The sequence below is a fragment of the Podarcis vaucheri genome (assembly GCF_965113315.1).
Source record: "Podarcis vaucheri genome assembly, chromosome: 7".
Taxonomy (NCBI): Eukaryota; Metazoa; Chordata; class Lepidosauria; order Squamata; family Lacertidae; genus Podarcis; species Podarcis vaucheri.
This window is the reverse complement of record NC_138765.1, coordinates 72020425-72032519: the sequence shown is the minus strand read 5'-3', so window position 1 is coordinate 72032519 and position 12095 is coordinate 72020425. Positions and strand designations below refer to the sequence as shown.

Genomic DNA, 12095 nt, shown 5'->3' with positions numbered 1-12095 from the left:
GCAGCCCATAAAAGCTTCTAAATTTGTCTTTAAGAGGCCACAACATTAAGTGGTTGACTTTGCTACAAGAGACTAACATGACTGCCTCATGACTGTGGAACTTTCTCAGGTGGGGTGAGGGATGCTTTTTCAGCTTAAGGGCCACATTCCCTTCTGCACCATCTTCTGAGGGCCATGTGCCAGTGGTGGGTAGAGCTAGGGGCAAAAGTGAACAGAGCAATCCATGTGAATTTTGCCTTTGTACAGTAGTTCACACACACACAAACAGCCTCTGTCCTCTATCCAAGCAATCAGGAACTATTATCAGAGTTCAAGGGCATATTCCAGCCAGGCAAAAACACTCGGAGTCTGCAAAGCAGGGCAAGTGAGAGGCGTGCAGCCTGGGAAGATTTCCAGGGGCCAGACAGAAAGCCCTGGAGGGCCACATTTGGACCCCAGTCCCAAAGCCCTGCACCTCTGCTCTAGTGAACAGGTCCCATTGCACAGAGCGGCAATTGCTTTGTGCACGCATGTGTTCTGAGTCTTTTAAGAGCTGCACAGATACTCAACTGGTAGAGCTTTTCCCATGCGGGCCAGGGGAAAACGTAAGAAAAATGCTTCACCTACTGAACTGCTGCTTGGCACTAAAGTGTTCAGCGCACAGGGAAAAATGCTGGCTGCTTCCTACACTTAAAATTCCTTTGCTGGCTTGCAACGAGAGCAAGAAAAGATTATTAAAACTACCTGGGATGTCTTTTTTTTTTTTTTTGCAAATGGAGTAGATTAGCTCTCATTCTCCTGGTGTCTTCCAGATGCACCAGCTTGGCAAAGGCTGGGAGTAGACTGTCAAAATGCATTTATTATTTTATGGTGGTGCTTTCATATCCCAGCTCTTTCTCCAACGAGCTCAAAGTGGCACACGAAGTTCTCCCCTCCCCAATTAATCTACAGCAACCCTGCGATGTGGGTTAGGCCGTGAGTCAGTGACTGGTTCAAGGTCACCCAGTGAGCTTCATGGCCGAGTGGGGAGATTTGAACCCTGGACTCCCAGGTTCTGGGCAGAAACTCTAACCACTAACTCCACACTGTCTCTGTATTCATCTCGCCCAATACTGTGTTTAATTGGTTGCAGCTCTGAGCACTATGCACTATCCAGGTTAGGCTGGCTAACCTGTGGTACTCCAGATGTTGTTCAGATCTCATCAGTCCTCCCCATTAACCAAGCTGGCTGGGACGAATGGGAATTGGGAAGTCCAACAACATCTGGAGGACCCCACATAGACTACCTCCGATTTACAGTGGTACCTCGGGTTACATACTATTCAGGTTACATACGCTTCAGGTTACAGACTCCGCTAACCCAGAAATATTACCCCGGGTTAAGAACTTTGCTTCAGGATGAGAACAGAAATTGTGCTCCAGCAGCGTGGCAGCAGCAGGAGGCCCCATTAGCTAAAGTGGTGTTTCAGGTTAAGAACAGTTTCAGGTTAAGAACGGACCTCCGGAACGAATTAAGTACTTAACCTGAGGTACCACTGTAAACTAATCCCCTTCCTCCGGGGGGGGGGGATTATTTTTTTAAAAAAAAAATAAATACCTCATTTAACACATTTTAAGCCAGAGCAACTTAAACTAAACTTTGCAAAGGAATATGGCTGAGCGTAGAAAGTGTTGAAATCTGTATTATCTGGAAAGCCGAGGTTCGATCAAATCCCAAGGCAATAGAATTGTGGTTCTACAATATAAATTGAAATGTCTAAGTAAGAGCATTTTGTTGATTCTCTGAGTGGGGTGGGGGGTGGGGAGAGGGAGGTAAAGGTGAGTTTGAGCAGATGTGCCACTGAACAGCACCCACTTCTGTTACCGGCAAGTATTGGGTGAACTGGTAACAGAACAACCCTATACAGGTTTACTTGGGAGGAAATGTTCCCCTAGTGCCCAAGGGAGCTTACTCCCGAGTAAGTTGGTTGGGAATCACAGCATTGCTCTCATCAAGTCTCAGTGTCACCACCTGTTAAATGGCAACAACGATAGTAACTGCTGTGCACAGATAAGCATTCCTCAAAAATATTGGGGAAAGTTCATAATGACCCTTGGTGATCATCCAAAAATTAAAACCATCTGCTCTTTCCATTGCCTGCAGCAACAATGACTCTTGCTCCTTTAAAAAAAAAACAACAGTACACCAAGCAGAAATCAAACAGGTGAAGCATTTTCCTTTCTCCAGCCTAGAAAAAGCTACACCATCTGAATAACAATAATAATAACTTATTATTTATATCCCGCCCATCTGGCTGGGACTCTGGGCAGCTTCCAATAAAATACTAAAATACAATAGTCTGTTAAACATTCAAAAAATTCCCTAAACAGGGCTGCCTTCAGATGTCTTCTAAAAGTCTGGTAGTTGTTTATCTCTTTGACATCTGGTGGGAGGGTGTTCCACAGGACGGGCACCACTACCAAGAAGGCCCTCTGCCTGGTTCCCTGTAACTTGGCTTCTCGCAGTGTGGGAACCGCCAGAAAGCCCTCTGCGCTGGACCTCAGTGTCCGGGCAGAACAATGGAGGTGGAGGTGCTCCTTCAGGAATATATTTGCCCCACGAGTGATAAAAGTACAGGAGTCCAACAGGAGAAAAGAAATACAGAACCTTGCCAACTCTCATACTTAGCAGTCACCATAGCACCTTAGAGTAATCATAGCAATCCACAACTATCATTAACTCAGGAATTCTTACACCAACTTTCCCAGGTAGGTCAGTATTATAACACCCCTCCAATACTGCAGATTTGGAGTGGGGGGGTGGCATGGGCAGTTGCACCCCCTAGATCAATTAAAACAATAGAAATACTTAACTGACCAATCACGCTGGTTCTGCCCCCCTCCCAAAAAATCCTGGCTACGCCCATGGGTAGAGGGGGTGGACACAGAGGAACAGCTGCAGAGAGCAGAATCTGAATCCAGGACTTCCCACTTCACAGTCCAGTTTCTCAGCCACCATTATCCTTTTTCACACAGCACCCATATATAAAAGTTTTCCGCCCGGCTTTGGCCCCAATCCAAAGACAAGTTTGAATACCTACATGTTGGGCAGCAGCTTGTTCCCGTCGGCAGGGAAAAGCAGCTTGAGGACAAAGATGTAGCGGGCGAGGGCATGGATCGCCATCGCTGCCATCCTCGGCCCCACACCTCCCCCAGGATGGAGGTGCCTCCAGCAAGTTGCAGCAAAGTCACAGTTCTGGCAGGTCCCCGATTTTCGGAGGAAGGAAGTTCATTGCTACCATTTGACCCAGCCGGGTCTGTTTGTCGCTGTTCCTCCTGCTGCTGTTGTTCCTTTACAAAAGAGCACTTTTGGAACTCTCTGTCCCCCTTGCCGGGAGATAGATAGATCTGTCACCCGGGGACATTCCCTCTGGGGAGCAACCGAGCTCTCCTCTCCCTCCTCACACATCCACGGGAAAGCAGGGAGACTTAAAGGCAGAAGGCGCAAAAAACAGCTGCCCTCTCCGGTGTGCTGCAGACCAGCCTTAAAGGGCTTTGCTGAAACGGTGGCATTCGGGAGAAGCCCATGGATGGCAGGATCCGTCCAGACAAAGGGAGATGCATTCGCGAGCTCGATCCACGCTTCTTAAGGTGTAGTGTTTTTGTAGCAAAATCCAGGCACGGTGAAAGAGAGGGAGAAGGGGAAAAGCGCGCGCGCACCTTTGCTCCTTCCAAACAGGATACAATGCGCATTCCAGGGCGCCTTCACGCACAATGGGGAGAAACTCCCATTAATTCTCTCTGTGTCTCTTTCTTTCTTTCTTTGCAAAATGCGAGCTATCCCGTTGCAGGAGAAGCTGTTCTCTCCCCTCCCTCCCCTTTAAACAAGCCGCTGAATTTTGGAGACTCAAGTTAAGCAGAAAGCCATCCCACCCCACTTTTTCAGGTTCGGAGGAGGAGGGGAGCCAGCTGGAAAGAGGAAGAGGATTTGGCTAGGGCGATTAATATATGCGTTTTCTTTTTGCTCGTGTTGCAAGGATCTGCGTACCAAGGTGGGAGCTTGCATCCGTGCCTCTTTCTCTCCCCCTCTTAGAATACCCAAAGAAAAGCTGGATTTAGACAAAAGCCTCCCCCTCTCCACCAACTTTGTAGCCTGATCTGATTGCACGTTTACTCTGAATGAAGCTGGCAAGATCTTGTTCCTCAGTCAGAATTGCAGAGATGGAAGGGACCCCGTGGGTCAAATAGTCCAACTGCCTGCAATGCTGGAATCTCAACCACATGAATCTCAATATGGTGCCCACCATACAATTTGAAACTACACCAGATCCTGCTCAGCTTTGCAAATGTGCTAGCAGTTTTATGGCTGGTGTAGTGGTTAGAGAGCTGGACTAGGACCTGGGAGACCAGGGTTTGAATCCTCACTGGGCTGTGAAGCTCCCTGGGTGGCTTTAGGCCAGTCACTCACTCTCAGCCTAACCTATCTGGCAGGATTGTTGTGCGGGAGAACCACATACGCCATCTTGAGTTCCAGGGAGGAAAATGGTGGGTTATATATTCAGGCGCTAAGCAACAAATTCTAACCCTGCTTACCCAAAAGCAACCTGCACTGGCTTCTGTAGGACTTACTTCTGAGTAGGGCATGGCTAGGATTGAACTGTTATAGACTGCAAACTTAACTTGGGATGAATTTGGGAGACTTGCTTTTGAGTAGACAGGCTCTGTAAGCAAATGGGCCAATTTAGGATTGTACCCCTGCCAGTGCAAGCTTATCAAAGCCTGCTCAAGGAGTGAGTCAATTTAGTTGTGGGTCTGCTCATAAATCCATTGAGTTCAGTGGGATCTAATTCCAGGTAAGTGTAACTAGGATTGCCTCCTTAACCGGGGAAAAGGTTCAAGGTGGAATTTGGATATGTACACCTGAGAGAGCCCATAACCCACACAAAGAGAATGTAAGAGGCTGCCTTGTCCTAAGTCAGACTATTGATCATCTAGCTTAGTACTGCCTACACTGACTGGCAGCAGCTCCCCAGGGTTTCAGACACAGGTGTCTCTCTGTCCTACCTCAAGATGCCAGGGACCTTCTGCATGCCAAGCAGATGCTCTTGTGTGGAGCCACATCCTTTCCCTAGTTGTAGAAGGAAGGTGTTGAGAGCAGGGAAAGGACATCTATGCCTGTGCTCATTTCTCCTCTTAAAGCTCATCTTACAAAGTTCACACAGCTGTGTTCATCAAGGGCCAGGCTGGAACCTGATGCCATTCATGCAATTAGCAATTTTGTGATTTTTTTTTTAATAAAAGTAAACAGCAGGTGTGTGCCCCACCCACCCCTTTCCTGACTGGGACCCTGGCAGGGGGAGGTAAGGGGGCTTTAATCCTTATTCTCCATGCCACACACACATACACACACACTGCAGTCCTGATCTGGATCAGAGCCCAGATGGCTCTTTGCTTGGGAAGGAAAGGCTCCCTGGGCAAAAAAAAATTTAAAAAAAATAATGATAACTTTCAGGTGTGGCTGGTTCAGGCCTCCCAGATCAGCTGCAGCTGGATCTTCACTTTCCTCCTCTTCGGGGTTTTCTCAATTCATTTCATTGGCACCTTTGGCCACCACAAACTAAGTGACCTACTGCAGAGATGGAAGACCTGTTTTTTCCAGCAGAATCATTAATTCAGGAATTCCTGCTGCAGAGATGGAAGACCTGTTTTTTCCAGCAGAAGGCCTCCTTCTTTCATTGACAGCCTACCAAGGTTCCAGCGGTGGGTGGGGCCAGAAACAAGAGTGGGCGGAGCCATGGTGTGCCTCTTAGCTGTGATTCCTGCACTGCAAGAGTCTTGCCACTGTGCAACAGGGCGCAACCCTGCTAGGCATAAACCAGAGGTTTCGATGTGCACACCGGCAGCTCTCCCTCCCTCCACCTGAGCTAGCAGGAGGCAATCGAGGGCACATTCCAACCATGCAAAGGCAATCAAGGAAGGTGCAGAGCAGGACAGGTGAAGGGTGTGGCCTGGGGAGAGGGGCGTGGCTTAGGGAGAGCAGCATTTGATCCCTGGCCTGAGGTTCCCCCACCATTATCAAATGCGAACTACTCAGGGATGTGGGACCCTATGGCCTTTCAGATGTTGTCAGCCCCCATTGTCCCTGACCATGCTGGCTGAGGATGATGGGAGCTGGAGTCCCACAACATCTGGAGGGCAGCAGGTTCCCTGCCATGGGATTTTAAGAGCTGAACGGGATCCTGGATGCTGTCTAGGCCAACCAGCCGGGAAGCAGTCCAGGATCTTGCAGCTTGAGCATCCTTGGCAGGTGACCACCTACTGTCTGCTTAAATACCTCCCGCAGCCACCAGCTCCTGGGGCAGATCATTCTCCTGCCAGAACAGCTCTTACTGTCCAGAAGCCCATGGAGCAGGCATCCCCAACCTTCGGCTCTCAAGATGTTTTGGACTACAATTCCCATCATCCCTGACCACAGGTCCTGTTAGCTAGAGATCATGGGAATTGTAGGCCAAAACATCTGGAGGGCCACATGTTGGGGATGCCTGCCATGGAGCAACAGAGGTTGAGAGTAGCAGCAAAGTGCTGGAAGGCAGAGCTGGGTGTGGCAATGCAGCCTGCCCTTCTGCCTTCAGCTGTGATGGAGGATCCGGTCCTGCTATCAGTGTTGAGTTAGCTGCAGCTGGAAGTCTGGTTGTCCCAGGGAACACAATTTTTTTTTGGGGGGGGTCATTTTCTTCTGCATCTGAGATGGCTGTGATGGACTTGCAAGATCCCTTTATTTTCAAGTGGGACTTGCTCCCAAGTAGAGGTGGGCATATCTGTCAATTCTCTTTTTCCTCTTATTCTAAATTTTCCAGTCTTAAGGTCAGTTCTCCACATTTCCACAACAGTTTGCATTTTTTTAAAAAGCAACCATTTTAGCTTGAATTTCTCTGAATATAAAAATGTTTGCGTGCAGTTTTGCCTTGGGACGCGGGTGGCGCTGTGGGTTAAACCACAGAGCCTAGGACTTGCTGATCAGAAGGTCAGCAGTTCGAATCCCCATGACGGGGTGAGCTCCCGTTGCTCGGTCCCTGCTCCTGCCAACCTAGCAGTTCGAAAGCACGTCAAAGTGCAAGTAGATAAATAGGTACCACTCTGGCAGGAAGGTAAACGGTGTTTCCGTGCGCTGCTATGGTTCGCCAGAAGTGGCTTAGTCATGCTGGCCACATGACCCAGAAGCTGTACACCGGCTCCCTCGGCCAATAAAGCGAGATGAGCACCGCAACCCCAGAGTCGGTCACGACTGGACCTAATGGTCAGGGGTCCCTTTACCTTTACTAGTTTTGCCTTACATGCACATTATTGCAAAGCAATATCCCATGACCTAATGTATTTGTAGGTTATTTTCATTTTTATGTACACATTGCCTTAATATATGCCCCCCTTTTTACACATTACTCTGCTGTAGAACCTCCCTTCAAAATTCAGAGAAGCGTGAATTTTGATGAAGCGCTACATTTCAGTTTGTGTATTGTTTGGGAAAGTACATAATAGGTAGGGTCACCTTTCAGTGTGAACTGAATTGAAGTTCTACACCACCTCTCCTCTGAAGTAAGCCCTGCCAAAGGACAAAGATGCAAAAGTGCTTCTAAAGTTGCATCTGTGGGCTTTCTTTTTTAAAATAATAATAATAATAATTTTGTAAATACAGAAAAGGAGAGAGAAAAATCAAACAGACCCACCTCCAACCTTCCTGGTCAACCTGGTTGGTTCAATACAAATTATCCCAAAGTGCTGTTCCACATTATGTCCATGTCTGCTAGGCGGGTGAAAGCTCTGTTCCTTTGCTACTGCATACAAAATAAAACTTCACCAGATGGTGTAAAACTTATGAGGAGCATGTTCATTGATTGGGGCTCAAAGTTTATGAGTCAGTTGTTCCATCAGTGCCAAAGTCCCCATCTGAATAGTTCATTCTTTTGACAAGTTCTGCAAAGCTCAGGTGTAGCCTAGCTGCTTCGATAAGGCGTGCAATTAAATATTGCCGCTGTAACAATGTTTCAGAATCAAAGAGAGAAAGGAAAGTGTGTCTAGGACTGGGCAGTGGAAGCTTTGGGTTAGTTATATGTTTCATTTCCAAAAATGTTTTCCACCAGAATAAGGTGACTTTGGGCAGGACCACGACACGGAATAACAAGAACCAGGGGCCCAGCACGCTCTCCGGCGTTTATTGTCCGCAGACTTCAAGTTACCAATGGTGATTGAGTTTAAAAGTGTTTTCCCTAACTCTGGCAGAAACTGACCTGGCATAAATCCAGCCCAGATTTCTCACCAGTCTTTATCAGTTATGGGTTCGCCAGTGTCATGCTCCTGCCTCTTTCTCAATCCATTGTCTAATGGAGTTTGAGTAAGGATTTAATAGGGTCTCCGCCCCCCCCCCCAAGTAATACAGTTTTATTATGGGAAAGGAGACCAGCATTCATCCCTGGGGGTTTGACCAGAGAAGATATACAATCATGCACAAATAGTTAAACATACACAGCACATGATGTTCAGACACACACCCCAAGAAACCCTCTAACGTCCTAATACAGAAAACAAAACAAAAATCCGCATTTTTTAAAAAAAACAGTGAATCTGAAATCCATGTACACTTACCAAGAACCGAACCCCATTGGCTGCCTATCTGGAAGATCTGGCACAATTTTGCCTGCTTCCAGAGTCAGATAATTGAAATATGTGGATATCTTCTTTTATGCATATCTTAAAGAAAAAAGGGAGGCCATCAAGAATGTTTGAAAATGAGACATGAACCATTACTATCTATTGTGACTTAGAAATTACCGTTATGTATTAGATTTGTTTTTATATTTAATTTTTTTTTAAAAAAAAACCATCAAATTACCAATCCGAAGTATTGTTTGTTTCATTGCAAACCACAATTAAGCTGCTGTGGTCTAAACCACAGAGCCTAGGGTTTGCCGATCAGAAGGTCGGCGGTTCAAATCCCTGCAACAGGGTGAGCTTCCGTTGCTCGGTCCCTGCTCCTGCCAACCTAGCAGTTCAAAAGCACAAAGTGCAAGTAGATAAATAGGTACCACTCCAGTGGGAAGGTAAATGGTGTTTCCGTGCACTGCTCTGGTTTGCCAGAAGCAGCTTAGCCATGCTGGTCACATGACCCAGAAGCTGTATGCCAGCTCCCTCAGCCAATAAAGCAATATGAGTGCCCCAACCCCAGAGTCATCTGTGACCGGACCTAACAGTCAGGGGTCCCTTTACCCTTTACCTTTAAATCCTTTGGAGGAAGAACAGGGTAGAAATATAATAGATATTGTCACTGACATCTGCCATATTAGGAGTAAACCCTTTGAAATTAATTAATTAGTGCTTATGTGAAAAGATCTATACTGGCCACATTTGACTCCTGGATAACAACAACAACAACAACAATTTATTATTTATATCCTGCCCATCTGGCTGGGTTTCCCCAGCCACTTTACAAAGTATTAAAATACAATGGTCTGTTAAACATTAAAAGCTTCCCTAAAGAGGGCTGCCTTCAGATGTCTTCTTCTGAATGCGAAATTCCCCTAAATGCGAGGCTCCCTGACATACAACAAATTTAAACGCAGGAGTGCCCATTTCCTCTAAACAGCCTGGCTTTTGCTAACACTCCCCCACCCCTGTAAACATGCTTTGTAAAGCCAAACCGTTCTACAGAACTATTTGGTTGTCGTTTTAAATCTGACTCAGAAAGCAGAAAACACTCCCTCCACCTGCAACAGACATTAAGGTTTTGGCTAAGGAGAAAAAATCGCAGGCAAAGCCACAAGCACTTCATCTTTATTGACTTTGGAATCGTGTTGCAAGTAAAGAGTGCCTAGTTCAGGAAGTGGAATACACAGGGATTTTCGTTTCTCGGTCCAAGCCCACAGGGGAACATGCTGTTAAGTGAGCAAACCTGAAGGAGTCTGGGGCTGAGCTATTTCTGAACAGCAATGAATGCCTTAAATGAATTGGACGGATCGTTAAATCGGTCATTTTCAGGCTGTCACTGCTAGGGAAGATCGAGTGAATCTCCTCCTTCCATCTTATCAGTCAAGGCAGAAGAGGCCGGTGGCCAATTAAAGCCAAGGCCAACTCATGAGAATCAAGGAATTAATCTTTTTCCACATTGCAATGGTCAGTCATTCCATTCAAGGTCGCCTCCAGGCTGTCAGCATTTTGTTGGAGGGATTCGTTTAGTCGCATACAGGAAATTTAGGTTTCTGCAATCGAAGTGGATTAAAATGGTCTGGCACAACAAACCCACTTTTTTTAAGGCTTTGTATAGTTCAAAAGCACATCAAAGTGCAAATAGATAAATAGGTACCACTCCGGCGGGAAGGTAAACGGCGTTTCTGTGCACTGCTCTGGTTCGCCAGAAGCAGCTTAATCATGCTGGCCACAAGACCCGGAAGCTGTACGCCGGCTCCCTCGGCCGATAAAGCAAGATGAGCACCACAACCCCAGAGTCGGCCACGACTGGACCTAATGGTCAGGGGTCCCTTTACCTTTATAGTTAGGAAAGTGATGGTAAGTACACTACAAAGTGTGGAATGAGCAGATTATTAATGGGAATATGTATAACGACATATCGGTCACTCAATAAAGAAGAGGCGTTCTCTAATCTCTGCATTAGCTTTGTGCCAACCTTCAGGATGAATGCTCCACACACAGGCCACCTGGAGAAGAACCACACCTTCTGATGGCTCAGGGGAATCATGGGGAACCTGTATGCGCTCACAGGATCAGTAGCATCCTCTTGGGGACTGATTGCCAAGCCGTTCTAGCTGACAGAGATCCAGGCCAGCTGTGAGGAGCACCGAAGCCGAAATCATCGGAAACAGAACACGGCATCAGGAAAGTCCGTTTACAATGCTTTGAAAATAAGCCCCTGCAACGGCTGGATTTGTGCATCCATGTCGATGATGTTCATTCCAGATGCTTCCAGCTATGGTCCCTCGCGGGGCTGAAAGAAATGCAGTTGCGTCTTTGTGACAGGACTTAAATGAATTACAAATATTTTTTGCAGTGGAAGAAGAACCAATGCAGACGCAAAATAAAGTTAACAACAGGGAGAGAGAAATAACTTGCAAACCCGTTCTGGGATAAAGGCATTTCCTGTTAAAACTGTTTAGCGATTGGCTCCCCCTTGTGTGCCTGGTATAGAGGAGCAACTAGGAAAAGGTGCTTCACGTAAGACAAATTCCCTACGGGGGAAGTCGATATCCCACAAAGGAATGGGTATGACTCACGTCTGCTTAGTGGTGGGTGTAGGGCATGGGTGTTCAGCGGGAGGAAGAGATTTTCAGAAGAAATTCTCAAGGAGCCCCTTTGGGGTGTATTCAGAAGGATACAATGCAAGAAACAGGGGTTTTTAAGAACCTTTGTTGTGGAAAAATGGGAAATTAGTACTGGGAAATGACATTTCGAAGGGAGAAGGGGCCCGAATTTGGAGGTATGTGGCCCAGTATATGATTGGTGTAAATCTGGAAGAGAACCTTTACAAAATAAATATTGGTATTTGAGGCTTCTATACAGTTGAAAGGTATGTATAACATATAATGCGACTGTGCTTTGTTGTGAATCCCCACTCCCTCACAGCGAGTCCCTAATCTAACCTCACGAACTGTTGTCCACCACTTATTTCAAAGAGCTGCATACACAAACCTTCCACTGATTTAAAAAGAAATCCATTTGCTTTCTCCTGCACGTAAAATGGAAGGTGCTTGCTTGGGATTACGGTGGCCAGAGATGAAGGAGGTCAAAGGCCATTGAAATTTTTAAAGAGTTTGATAGCAAATGAACTTTTTGCTTTCATCGATGATCACTGAACATTCAAGAAGGTAGAGCACAGTTGAAGAGGGGGCACATTTTGCTGCAGGTCCCCCTTGTGTTTCTCTGCCTACCAAACATGCCATCACATATATTGCTATGGTCACCTCCAGACAGCCTGTTTATATTCATCCTTGTGGAGTGGTTGACTTGCACAAAGTTTGCAGAAGTTGATTAAGCAACATCAACCCTTTATCAAACATTCATTCCAATTTGTCTGCAGGGAAGCTTTGCGACATTGCACCAATCTACTGTTATTCCAAACTTCCCAGAGCAGT

At 46.5% G+C, this 12095-nt stretch overlaps 1 protein-coding gene across 4 annotated transcripts in view; it reads right to left on the bottom strand.

The window, feature by feature from the left end:
• Window positions 1-8630, bottom strand: part of MEGF6 (multiple EGF like domains 6) — a 218049-nt gene extending 209419 nt beyond the window's left edge. For 2 of the 4 annotated variants that reach the window (XM_082229749.1, XM_082229748.1), the window contains exon 1: window positions 3060-3823. In XM_082229749.1, coding sequence (XP_082085875.1) covers window positions 3060-3151 — 92 coding nt within the window. In that variant the 5' untranslated portion in view covers window positions 3152-3823. Of the gene's footprint in view, window positions 1-3059; window positions 3825-8598 lie in introns of those variants that run through there. The other 2 variants (XM_082229747.1, XM_082229746.1) reach the window with 2 other exon arrangements.
• Window positions 8631-12095: the final 3465 nt, after the last annotated feature.